Below are 13,614 nucleotides of genomic sequence, written 5' to 3'. Positions count from 1 at the left end.
TACCCAGGCTGGGGAGGGGGACCTCTGCAGAGAGACTCTTGAGCTCTGGGGCTGCACTGACCCGGGACAGAGACTTTTGGATTGTGGGACTTTTGGGACTGTGGGTGATTTGGGGGTTGCTGGACTCAAGGGCCCCGAGAGAAGGACATGGCCCAATTTGCTGGAGTGGGTCTTTGCTCACGGTTTGACCTATGAACTCTAGCTGAGGTATTTTCCCAGTTTAATGCTTGTTGTTTGTCATGTAATTAAACCTTTTCTGCTACACCAAGACTCTGTGCTTGCGAGAGGGGAAGTATTGCCTCCTCGAGGCGCCCAGGGGTGAGTGTAAGATTTTCCCAGGTCACTGGGTGGGGGCTCGAGCTGGTTTTGCATTATGTTGTGGGGAAGGGACCCCTATGTATTGAACCCGGCCCTTGCTGCTATCGTTTCGGCCCGGCAGAAGGGTTACACTCTGAAGGTATCTTGATTTCAGACAAACACTTACTGCCTTTATAAAAGGATCTCTTCAAATCCCATTGGAGAGATCCTTTGAGCGAAATACAGCCGAGGCCTAGCCAACTAGGCCTCACTGAAACGAACCTTCATCTATCCTGTTCTTTGGCTTTTGATGACTTTACTTCTTTGACTCACTTTGTCTTTAGCTTCACAGGGACAGTCTTATCCTCATTTTAGACTTTTTGACAAAATTATACATACAGTAATAACAACAATGCAGCACCCAACCTCTCAAACCTTACAATTTCAGCAAGGTTGAGAGAGTTTGTTTCTGAACCATCCTCATATTTCATCCAAGCTCAGGTGAGCGAGTGATTCCAGCCCTCTCAAGGCTCCTAGCTCATGCTGCCTGTGTCTAAGTCCTACTTTGCTAGTTGGGAGTTACGGCTATACACTGGCACATACCAAACATGACTCCAAGTTTTCCTGACGGACTCTAAACTGAATGTGAAAATTGCAGCTATCAGGATTATAATGGGAACTCTGCCAAAATCTCCCCACTCCCTTCCATTCCTCCTCTGAGCATACTAATGAAGAGAAGATTAAAGAATGCATGAACTGGAATAGAGGAAATTAAAGCATCTCAGCATGGTCTTCTGTCTCCTTTCAGGTTTATGAGATTAAAAGTGCTATTATCCCTTTTAATGAGACAAGTCTTTCAGTGAGTTCCCCCGGCATCATCCACTTCTGTTGTTGCAATGGCCTTCTTCATGACCATGCGACTCAATCTGAATTATTTCCTTTGCTGCTTTCAAATCACTGCTGTATCTGCCCCTTGGAAATATCGGGGGAAATACAGTTTGCATTTATCTGAGGCTGAATTGCTCATTTTAGAAATCAAGCTAATGATACAGGTCCCTGTGTTAATTAATGGCCAGATTCAACCTGTAGTGGCTAATTCTAGGCCCCACTCCAACAAATTCACTGTAATGAACTATCTTACGGGCTCTTTCTCCATATAGGTGGAGGCCTTGACAAAATACTTTGTCCTTATTTTCATGGGCAGGAACATATCTTGGATCTAGACACACATTCCTACCACACTCTTGGAGCATTTGATTCTCTGCCTCTTTTTTCTGCCTTTTCTTCTCTTTACAAGAGTGAGAGGGCTTTACAGCGTTAGCATTAAGATTTATAGATCACATCTTATAATGCTTGAGACAATGTGAACTTTGTAGAACACTTTCTCTCTCTCTCTGAGATGGGTGATTGATGTTAAGTCAAACTAAATAAATACCGAGCATGTAATGAAATATGAAGTCTCATTATATAATGTTCAATCAGTATTGTACATAAACAGTACCTTCTTTTATAAAAAAATCTGTTGGTTTATTCAAAAAGGAGTTAGTTCACGGAAGTGAGACCAAAACCAATTGGCTATTATTTATATTCTGCAGAACTGAATAACTTTGATAGTTTTAAGCAATCTTTCTAAACTCAAACCAATTACCACAGGTACTATGATGTTCCCCAGCAGGATAAGTCTCCACTCCCCTCTGGCCACTGTGCTGCCTGAGGGAGATTCCAGCTCCAGGTTATTTCCACAGAGCTTGAGCCATGATTCCGTTCCTACCTGTGCCATCTTCCAAGTGTCCAAAGTTGCAGATCTGGCTGATGTTGTGCACCCATATCTGCATTTCCTCCTCCGTTTTCGCCACCAAGTAAAAGGAGCGGTAGGTGGTTTTCACAATGAAGACAAAGTTATTCTGGAATTCTTTCTTGATGAAGATGGACCCTGAATGCTTCAGCACTTCACATTCGTTAAGGTCTATGATCCGAATGGGTTTCTTTGAATGGTTGTTTCTGTAGTACTCCAGAACGTCTGGGTTCCCACTCATGCGGCCCCTGCGGAGCACAAACCAGCGCTTCCGCCATGCCTGCAGGAGACACAATTGGACACATGTCACAGATGGGGGAATTTGTTTCCTGCTTTAGCCTTCAAACTGGTTGTCACATTTTGTCAACAGATCTAAATATGCATATTTTCTTTAGCTTCTATGCTTATCTTAATCACCGGGCTGAATGGTGACTGGTGATTTGAAATCCATTCCCATACGGTGCGTCTACTCTAAGAAGAAAGGTGGGTAGTTGTAATTTTAACATCAGTTTGCAGGGCAGGTAAGCTATAGGCTTCTCCACAGTCTCTACCTCGATCTAGTACCACGTGTTAAAGCTACAAATGGCCTTGTCTTCACTAGGATTTTAGTTGCTACGTTAGCTAACATGAAGAAAGAACACATCTTTTATCTTAGGATAAAATCCTAGGCATGCCTTGTCTTCACTGTGTTAGGTCTGGTCTACACTTGAAATTTAGGTCAACATAGCTACAGTACTCGAGGGTGTGAAAAAAATCTACACCCGAGGAATGTAGCTATGCCGACCTAATCCCCAGTGTGGATGCAGCTAGGCTGACAGAAGAATGCTTCCCTTGAGCTAACTACCGTCGCAAGGGGAGGTGGTGTTCCTATAGCAACAACAAAAAACCTCCATCACTCTAAGCTGTATCTACATTATTCATAGAATCATAGAATCTCAGGGTTAGAAGGGACCTCAGGAGGTCATCTAGTCCATTCCCCTGCTCAAAGCAGGACCAAACCCAACTAAATCATCCCAGCCAGGGCTTTGTCAAGGCTGACCTTATTGGGTTATGCCAGGATAATTATGGTGCTGTAGCTATGCTGCTACAGTCCGCATATTGTAGACATGGCCTTACTTGCCATGTGTTAGCTAGCACCTGGTAGATAACACCTTTTCTCCTAGTGAAGACAAGGCCTTAAGATGAACCCAGCATGTTTCCGTCAGATGGTTTTCTGTGCTAGTAAAGAGCCGTTAATGAGCTGACAGTTACTTATGCAAATTAAGGAGAACAGACCTTGAGGGGGCTGCAGTGCTAAAAAGTTAAACAGATGACTTCAGAATGCTACAAAATCCTGTATATCTCACATAACGGCTTGTATAACTCTCTCTGCCCAAAACTGTAAATTAATAAATATTTATCTCTTTTTGGCCCAAATGATTAATAGCCTGGATTTCACACAGGGTTAAGTAAAGTCACATATAGATTAAGACACCATATGATTTTATAAAGCTGTATGCAGGATTTGGGCGGAGCAGGGGGGGGGAGATATTTTTCCCCCTCCATTTCACCAGCTGTTTCAGTTCACGTACAGTGCTGTGTTGGTTACAGCTGTCACCAATATACTTACTACAAGACCCAGAAGTGACCCCCCCTCCATATTTCCCATTCCATGGATAAATATTAAACTAAGAAATTAGGAGCTCTTCATCTGCTGAATTTGTATAAAGAATGTGATTGGATAAAATCAGGTCACATGATCAAAAATAAAACAATGCTGTTTGATGGCTGGCCCAAGGAAATAGGACATGTCCCTGTGATGTCACCAACCTTAGAACTGTTTCCTACCTTCACAGAGCTTCAATTACACTGTATAAGAAACTCCTGGCCAACTAAGAACATCTGTTAACACTACCCTGCATACTTGGTCAGCTGGAACTTCAAAGTGACAGCAGAGACAAAACTCAGATTTCTTTGCTCCAAAAGCATTTGAATGAAAGGAGCATCTTCACTGGCTGCAAGCAGTGTAGGAGCTATGACCCTTAGATGAGCAATTCTGATTCCACCCACTAGAGAGCAGTGGGGCATGCGCGCGCGCACACACACAGACTTTAGCCAGTTCACTACATCTACTAAATGGCCACTGGCTGTGTCATACTTCATAAAATTCAAAAGGAACAACAAGAAAAACAATTTGAACAACAACAGAAGAGATGATCTCCTTGCCTGAATCTTACTCAACTCCTGCTTGCAAAATGACTAGTCATCATAACACAAAACTGAGCAGTTGTCTGTCATTTGAGAAATCTTAGCATGAGCTATGATCACACCCATTTTGTGGTAGGAGTCTATTTTTAAGCTGGCAAACAGGTCCAGCATCTCTTGAGACCAAGCAATTGGTTGCAAAATGTTTTAGCTGCTATGTAAAAATCCTCATTTATGTACCTTAAAAGTCAATACAATTACTACAGTTTTTGCTGATTCTCATATCCAATGGGTACAACGGCCCCTAAAATATGGAAGAAAATAACCCCTATGGCCTACATTAATCAAGAAGGAAATGTAACATGACCCCCAAAGTAGCTGCCTGACAGTGAAGGCTTTGAAGCTGATTTCCATTATTCTCATATTTTTTTTGATGCAAATAAACCGAACGTGAGGGGTGTCCAGTCCTCCTGTCAGGACACCTCAAAGCTTTTGAAGTTTACCATCAGAGATGCACATGGAATAAATACTCCAATAAAATATTAATTGACTTGCTTACTTAAAAGCATGTCAATTCAGCCAGCTGTACCATGACCTACTTCTAAAGTGCAAGGCTATCCAAATCAGGGCAGAGACTAAAGTAATATGTTAAACAAGGCTTTTGCGAGCCTGAACCATCATTTGTCAACCTATGTGAAGAAGTGGGTTTTGAGATGGGACTTGAATGAGGCATGGTGGACCGGGTCAGGAAGGGGGTGTAGGGTGGAGAGCACAAGCACTGGCAATTCAAGCTTTCCCCTCGCTGCATACTGCCCACTATGGTATACTCTTGATCTTTTGACCTCTAGAAGTCAGAGGGTGATTTGATCTCTTTGCCCATTGGCTCTCCTGTTGCATCTTCCAATCAGGTTATTAGCTAGCATGGTTCTGGTTTTTGATATGTGGACTCCTGTCCTAGAGGCCACCAAGGACTGTTTCTCACAAGGCCTGGAGATTCAATCTCTCAAGGACAAATTGTGATATTTCATACCTTGAAAACATGATTATGCAAATACAAACTCTGTAAAGTTTTTGGTTAATGATTAGGTCTGTAAAACAGGACCGGTCCTGACAGCATGTCAAGATTTAAACATCTGTTTCTTTGTTTGTGGAGAAACTCAGGGCACCTGCGGGACAACACCAGCAATTTTTGAAGTGCTGAGGTGTATAATATATCCACAGAATACATATATTTCTCTCCTAACCAACTTCTGGGTTTCTCTACTATCATGCACAGTTCCTGAGTTGGCAGTTGATCGGACAGACATGTCACTAGCCTCAGTGAAGAAGCACAGTTATATTTTTTTCCCACTCTTTTTTTCAAGCCACGTGCTTTAATGAAAAAAAGAATACTGGAATGTAATATTCGCCCTTCCCTTCCAAAGTGCCCTCTTAATTGCTTTCAAATGCTGGCACTTAGGATATGCCACCTAACTGTGAATTTTTATCCAACCTTTCGAAAATATGTAGAACCTCAGAGTTACAAACACCGGAGTTACGAACAGGCCGGTCAACCCCACACCTCATTTGGAATTGGAATTACGCAGTCAGGCACCAGAGACAACAACAACAACAAAAGCAAATGCAGTACAGTGGTGTGTTAAAAATGTAAACTACTAAAAAAAATAAAGGGAAAGTTTAAGAAAAGAGTTGACAAGGTAAGGAAACTGTTTCTGCGCTTGTTTTGTTTAAATTAAGATGGTTGAAAACAGCATTTTTCTTCTGCATAGTTGTATTAAGTCAATATTCAGTTGTAAACTTTTGACAGAACCACCATACCCTTTTGTTCAGCATTACAAACAACCTCCATTCCCGACGTGTTCGTAACTCTGAGGTTCTACCGTAATTACTGTTTATGTGGGGGAATGCCCAGAAGTTTCAGATGTGTCTGATCTCATTAGAGCCAAAGAATTTATGGACCCAAGAGACCCAAGAGAATGCTGTTTCACAATTTAAAAAGTGGGACGTTTCCTGAATAACCTAGCAGGGAACAGCCCAATACTCAATGAAATATCATGCTTATATCATGAACAGTCCATCACAAAACAAAACATATAGGACTCGATTCTTTGGTACAATTCTGGCTCTAAATGATCAGCAGAGAATTCCTATTAAACTCCCTGCTGGCATAAACCGAGAGGAAGCACTCCTGTGCCAGCTGCTCTGATTCCCCCAGGGCAGCGACTCCGGGCTGCGCTAACTGATGCTGGAGCTGGGCTGGCACAGAATCAAGGAACTGTAAACTGCTTCCTCCACCCTCTCCATGCTGAGAATGAAGTACACAGTCTGAGACATAACATTCCTGAGCAGTTCAAGGTACAGTGCAGGACAGCCCTGTGTCTCACTTTGTTTAGATTTTATGCTTTGCTGAATCTAAAGTCTGTAGGATCTCAGGCACAATTCCAGAGAGCACAGTATCGTCAGCTGGAACAGAACTCTGTACAAAGTATTTCAAATCTGCCATTTCAAAACCTTGGGCCAGATTCTTCACTACTGTAAAATGATTCTAACTGGATTGGTTTCACCTTCACATTATTGTGGCCATACAACTCGATTTTTGTTTTTTGGTTACAAATATGTGATAAAATTAACATTATTCTTAGCTCTAATATAAAGAATGTGTGTCAGGGAATGCTGGAGGGGGATGGACAAGACCCAACTTCAATGGAGGTCTGGGTGTGCAAGGAACGCCAGGTTAAGTCTCAGGGTGGCGTGCTGAATTGTGTACGGTGACACAAATGAAAGCAGTTACATGCTTAGCAGTAATGTAGATTCCAAGCAGAAGACTCATTTTCTCTCTTCATTGCACACCGTCTCTTAAGAGCACAGATGACTCCAAACCTAGTCATATAATCCACGGCCAATTTACCCTCCCTTACCAAATCTATAATGAAAACCGAGCTGAAAAAGAGATAAAACAGTGTAGGGCCTTTGGTTCTTGTGAATCCCAGTCCTGACATTCAGAAAGATGACTAAATTCCTAATGTGCTTTCAGAGAGCATTTGAAGTAAACAACCATAGCAGAAGGCAGTTTCTACCGCAACACAATTTCTTTTTCTCTGTAATCAAATGTTTGGGGCTAGTAAGCTGCTCTGTGGTTTCTAAGGATAAAGAAAATGAGTAATAGAACATGCATCACAAAAAGCCACTGCCTTCGTCCACGTCAGCATACATAGCAAGTCACATATGTGCTACAGAGCCCACACGGCGGAGACACCCCTAGATTCCACAGAAACCGACCAAAGAGAACTGAAAGACCTCTGTGGAGATGAGCGGGGTTAGCAACAGGCCCCACAACTCATGACCAGGGCCCTTGGGTTCTACTCCTAGTTCTGATTCACCATTTTAGCCTGGGGAAGTGGCTGAACTGTCCAGTCCAGTGCCTCAGTCTACCCATCGATAAAGTAAGTCTAAGACCTGCCTCATGTGGGTGATGTGACACCGGGTTCATTAGTGATTGTAAAAATACTAGCATGGTGATCCTTAGATAAAGAGCATTACAGTACATCTACCTTCCTTGGTGTTTAGATGGCCTTTATTACCACAGGCATCTGAATGTATTTATCCACACAACACTCCTGCAAAGCAGGGAAGTGCTGTTATCTCTCTTCTACAGACCAGGAACTGAGTCACAGAGAAACTCAATGACTTGCCCAAGGTGCTGGAGTAGGGACTTAAATCCAGGTCTCTTAAAACCTAGGCTAATTTCTAATCACTTGGCCAACCCTCCTCTTTATAAGTGACAGGTATTGTCACTTGTTTTCAACCGACATTACTACTTTCTAAGGGCCCACTACACGGCATGTCTCACACCTCTGGGGAAAGGCAACGTCAGGCTTTTACTTGTATCCGGGTTTTTATTTGGTTAGTGAGCCTGTTTTTCACCTCTTTTCCCTGTTTAAACTTTCATCATACCACCATATCATGGTACAGTTAACAGCTACCGTAGAATGGGTTATTTCCATTTTAAAAAGCTTTCTACATTATTATGCCTCTGATCTGCCAAAATATTTTTAACCTAAAAAGCTTTTGCACATTCAACTATGCTAAATGCATTCATTATGTGTTGAGAGTTTTAAGCACCCATGGACTGCACTGCAAAACTCATCTGAAATGGTTACACATTTGCCAATATGTGATATTCATGCAAGTCTATGAGATATGCAAATCTGGCTGACTTTGAATGCATACTAAAGAAAGCCACTCACATGATATCACCTTTATCTGCAAGCAACTACAGGGGTCAAACTTTCTCTGCCTTTTCTTGGGGTGTGTTTACAGATGGTTAAAGGACTCTCCTACCGCAGTGTAAGTGGGATCCAGAGATTGTTTTAATTCATTCCTCACAATCCACTCAAAGTGCTGCTCATCGAGCTACCAGAGTTGCAGGATCACTTTGAAATAAAATTGCGTCACTGTCTCAGCAACAGTTTCTGTTGCTGCTCCGGTTTGTCAATACAAAACTAGCAAGTGACTGGCATTTTGAGGGGCAGGGCAATATTGTGCATGCTGATCGTGCTGAGCTTCATGGACACTTCAAAAACTAGCAAAACCAGAAGTGGCAGCATGGAGGTGGGGATAGTTTGGTTTCATCTGATCAGAGCCGGTAGAGTCTGGAAAGAGGATTGTTTTGTTTACGGGCTCAAAACTAAATACGGTATCAAATCTACAGGGGAGTTTAGTTCAACTGCAGTGGGAGAAGGGCTGGGACCTCTCCAGCAAGGAATTCCCCAGTTTGCATTTGGTTTTGCTATTGTAATGTAGACTGTCTCCAGGAGAAATATTACATGTATTTTGGTGCCTTTCGAAATTGTTGAGGACTTCACTATATGTTATATAGCTTCAGAAGTCTGCCATTGTTGGCACTAGAAAGCCATCTTTGTCAGAAAACGACAACTATCAGATAAGAGGTAACATAAATTAGTAATAATTTTCATCTCTCCTTCATACGTGGAATGGTCCATTGCCAATGAGAGGAGAGGTTTTAGAGCAGCGTTGGTCTGATGCCCAGGTGTTGCTGTGTGCAACACAAGACATCAGTGTTTTCTGCTTGCCTCTGAGTTTTTAATGTCAGGTATCTCCACAGACACTTCTAAAGGAATACCTCTGTCATTATTATTACAATAGCACTCTTCCATAAATAACTGCTGCTCCCGCAGACCAATACCTTTATATCTGCCAAATAAGTGGTGTGAAGTTGGTGTGAGCTGTAAACTCTTGCTCTAGCGTGGATATTGCACTGTCAGGTAAGACAAGCCACAAACAAAATAATAATGTACTGAAAAACAACCAGAGCACTAGTAAACAACAGAAGAACAAGAGGCGTGCCAACAAGGGTTACGTTTCAACTGAAGAGGTGACTAATGAGCATTTTGTTTGGTGAACATATTTTCATTTGTAAATACTCGTGCAAAATACACACCAACAGGTAAGCACAGATGAGAACACATACTAGCTATGTGATATAACACTAGCATAAAGTATGCAGTTCATACTTTGTATTTTTTAATCACAACCCCTTTCATCCAAAAGGTCTAAAAGGTCTTCACCAGGGTGGATAAAAATCAATGATTTTTAAAAAAAATAATAAAATTAAAAAATCGGATTTTTATTTAAATTCGATTTTTTTGATAAAATGCTTTTTGAGGAAAAAACCTATCTAAAGAGAGTTTTAATTACGATATCTTTGAGCGATAATGTATCTCATCATAGAATAGGGATTATTAATTCTATAGTATGAGACAATATATTCATGTAATGTTTAAGAAAAGTTTTGTAAATGAGTTCCAATAGTTCTTGGATTAGGGACCCAATTTTATGGGGTTCCAGAGGCGTCTGTATAGATTATTTAGGTTAATCTTTCTATCTACCCAATGGGTCTCAGTACTCAGTCTAGAAGATACCATCAGAGATGCTTAGTTTTGCAGTTCTCAAACTGTGGATTTGTGTCTCCAGAGATAACATGCTTGTTAACAGCAAAAATGTTTTAAATAAATAAATAAATACTATATAGAGGTGAGAAATAACAGACCTCAACCCTACTGTCCCTCTGCAAATTTGTGTACATAGAGTCAATCCCTTACCTCTCTCTAAGTGCAAAGTTTCAAAAAGTTAAATGAATAGAAGATTGTTGGGAGCGGAATAGATCTGGACAAGGAGAAGAAGTCTGGAGATAAATGTGAGAAGGGAGGGATGGGCAGTAGAAACAAAAGTGAAACTGTTTGAGCAGCATATTCCAGAAGTCTTGAGGTCTTTCTAAGTGTAGCCTTCATTGATTTGAGCTCTACCATACCATTCTCTCACTAGAAGGGAAAATCTATAATGGTAGCAGGCCATAAAAGAGACCCGGTTTGGGAATATTTTCATGAAGTTCCTCTACCTGTTGGTAAGACAGGCATGCATGCAAAATGCAAACAGTGCAACACAGAAATGCAAGGCCTGGTTGCCCAAATGAATTAACATCCTGAGAAGTGTTCCTTCTCAGCAGGAAGCTGCATTGAAGATGATGAAAGGAACGTGTCTGAACATGCAGGATCTTCAGGTTGGTCAACTTTTTTATTTCATACTACTTTCTTAAGGACCGCCTGTTTTTCTTCTGAACTATTCTTGAATTCTTGAGTTTGAGCAAAAAATATAGTTGTTACTCTATGGTACTATCATTTTAGATGCAGTTGTGATAAAAAATAAATAGCTGAAATAGGCAGAGCTTCCTTTTACAATTTCACCTTTAAAGTAGTACTGAGTGTCAGTGAATGTAATGAGTAATACTAAATGAGCAGTATGGTAAAAATAATTAAATAACTGCACTGACTTATTTTGTTTAGGAGAATCCATCCTCAACATACAGGATTCTGAAGACTATCCACCTTCAAGATCACCATCATTTTCTATAGTTTCAGAGTTATCTGCCAATGATAGTGTTTCAATCGCATCATGTATGTCACATAGCCACAGTATATCACCTGTAGCAAAAAGAAAAAAAATGTCCATCATCCAGAAACAACCACAGATAAGTTTGTGATAAGAACCAGCAGGTTACAAAAAAAGGTAATTGATGAAAAAATTGCCTGGTTTGTTTATGCAACAAACTCTCCTTTCCATATGACTGAGAACCCACACTTCATTAACATGGTTCAGTTAGTAAGACCAGGATACAGTCCACCCAACAGAGCAGATGTTGCTGGATAAATTGCAAATTGCTGGATAAAGTGTATGAAAGAGAAATTGAGCAGTGTGCAAAAGGTCTAGAAGGTGAAATTGTTAACCTGACTCTTGATGGGTGGAGCAATGTCCACAATGATCCTGCTGTATGTGCTTGTGTGACAACAGAAGAAGGGAATGACTTCCTTACAGAAACAATTGATACAACAGGAAATGCACACACAGCAGAATACTTACAAGAAGTAGCAGTAAAAACTATAACAAACTGTGAAAAAAAATTCAAATGTCTAGTACGCAGCATGGTCATAGACAATGCTGCAAATGTATCCAAGATGAGAAGAAATTTAGAAGAGAGTGAAAGAGAGTCCCCAGCTAACAACATACGGTTGCAGTGCTCATTTGATGCACCTCCTAGCCAAAGATTTCAGTGCTCCAGAAATAAAGGCTAATGTTGTTGAAATTGCAAAATACTTCTGTATCAACCACTCTGCAGCAGCTGATCTGAAAAAAGTGGGAGGAACCAAGCTAACTCTCCCACAAGACGCGTGATGGAACTCAGCAGTGGACTGTTTTGAGCACTATATCAAGAACTGGCCTAATCTGATGACAGTTTGTGAACAAAACTGTGAAAAAATAGATGGCACTGTCACAGCCAAAGTTCTCAACATTGGGCTTAAGAGAAATGTTGAACACATGCTGTGTACCCTGAAGCCTATTTCTGTAGCCTTGAACAAAATGCAGGGAAATAGCTGTTTTATTGCTGACCCTGTTGAAATTTGGACGGAATTGAGTGAGATCTTAAAAAGAGAAATATGCAATGACAGAGTTAAATTACAAGCATTAAAAAAACGAATGGGACAAGCACTATCTCCAGCTCATTTTCTTGCAAATATTCTCAATAATCGGTACCAGGGTCGAACCTTGACTGCTGAAGAGGAGGAGTTGGCTATGACATGGACATCCAGCAATCATCCCTTCATAATGCCAACTATAATAAACTTCAGAGCTAAGAGTGAACCAGTCAAGAAATACATGTTTGCTGATGATGTTTTAAAGGAAGTCACACCAGTGAACTGGTGGAAGTCACTTAAGCACTTGGACTCAGAGACTGCTGAAGTGATAATCTCATTTTTAACAGCAGTAGCTTCTTCTGCCGGTGTAGAACAAAAATAAAACAATTTAAATGTCTGTCTAGTGATGTTCTCCTCCTAACACAGCATGGCAAGAAAATCCTCCAAATATTAATGATTAACCTGTTGAACTGGGGATATTTATGAAGTCATTGGGAGGTGAACTATCGGCTTCAATTACCTTTGGTAAATGAAATAACCAAACAACCATTCATTTTCTGATATAGCTGTAAAACTAATCTTTTGAAAAGTTTTCAAAATAAATCACTTTAAAAATGTATAGTGTGTACCTTCTAAAAATGAAACCTACAGCTATCTCTGAGTTGAAGAATATGTATTAAGGTTATAACAACCAACAAGAATGCACTTTTATGTAGAAATCCATGATTAAATCGAGTCTTCCTGACTAGTGACTTAAATCATGATTTAAATCAATTTGATTTAAATTAAATCCACCCTGGGTCTTCACCACCAAATTAAGACTCACAGCTCCTCTGAGAGGTAGGGAATTATCTTATTCCTTTTACAGATGAGAAGTTGAGGCCAAGAGAAATTAAGTGACTTGCTCGAGGATGCCTACAGGAAGTTTGGGAAACAACTGATGTCTCCTGACTTCCAGTCCCATCCTTCTTGGGAAAGTGATTTGTGTTAGTCTATTAGCCTACAATGGACAGGTTCAGAAATGAAATCGTAACATGCACACAAAAGGGCAAAAGTTCAGCAACAGGTGAAATTTAAAAGAACTGAAAGCTTGCGACAGATCTACACGTAGAAGTTCCCATATTTAACCAAACTCTGCAAGGCCCATCTGAGCCTCTAGAAGTAGCTGGGCTGGAAATCTCACATGAACAGGATCGGGCAACATTTCACTCCCGTTGAAGTTCTGGAGCAATGTGACCATGCAATGAAGCATCAAACTACAAAGAAACAATGCAACGTGATGTGTCACAGGGCACAAGGGTGATTTTGGAATCCAGGCCACGAATATCCTGCAAGAACGGCTCAGGA

At 40.9% G+C, this 13,614-nt stretch overlaps 1 protein-coding gene across 3 annotated transcripts in view; it reads right to left on the bottom strand.

Annotated features, from left to right (window-relative positions):
- Positions 1 to 13,614, bottom strand: part of GAB3 (GRB2 associated binding protein 3) — a 111,751-nt gene that overhangs the window by 35,299 nt on the left and 62,838 nt on the right. For all 3 annotated transcript variants that reach the window (XM_045031548.1, XM_045031547.1, XM_045031549.1), the window contains one exon: positions 2,069 to 2,372. In XM_045031548.1, coding sequence (XP_044887483.1) covers positions 2,069 to 2,372 — 304 coding nt within the window. The remainder of the gene's footprint in view (positions 1 to 2,068; positions 2,373 to 13,614) is intronic.

Source organism: Mauremys mutica, chromosome 9 (genome assembly GCF_020497125.1).
Source record: "Mauremys mutica isolate MM-2020 ecotype Southern chromosome 9, ASM2049712v1, whole genome shotgun sequence".
NCBI lineage: Eukaryota > Metazoa > Chordata > Testudines > Geoemydidae > Mauremys > Mauremys mutica.
The sequence above is the reverse complement of the archived record's forward strand: the minus strand, read 5'-3'. Positions and strand labels throughout refer to the sequence as shown.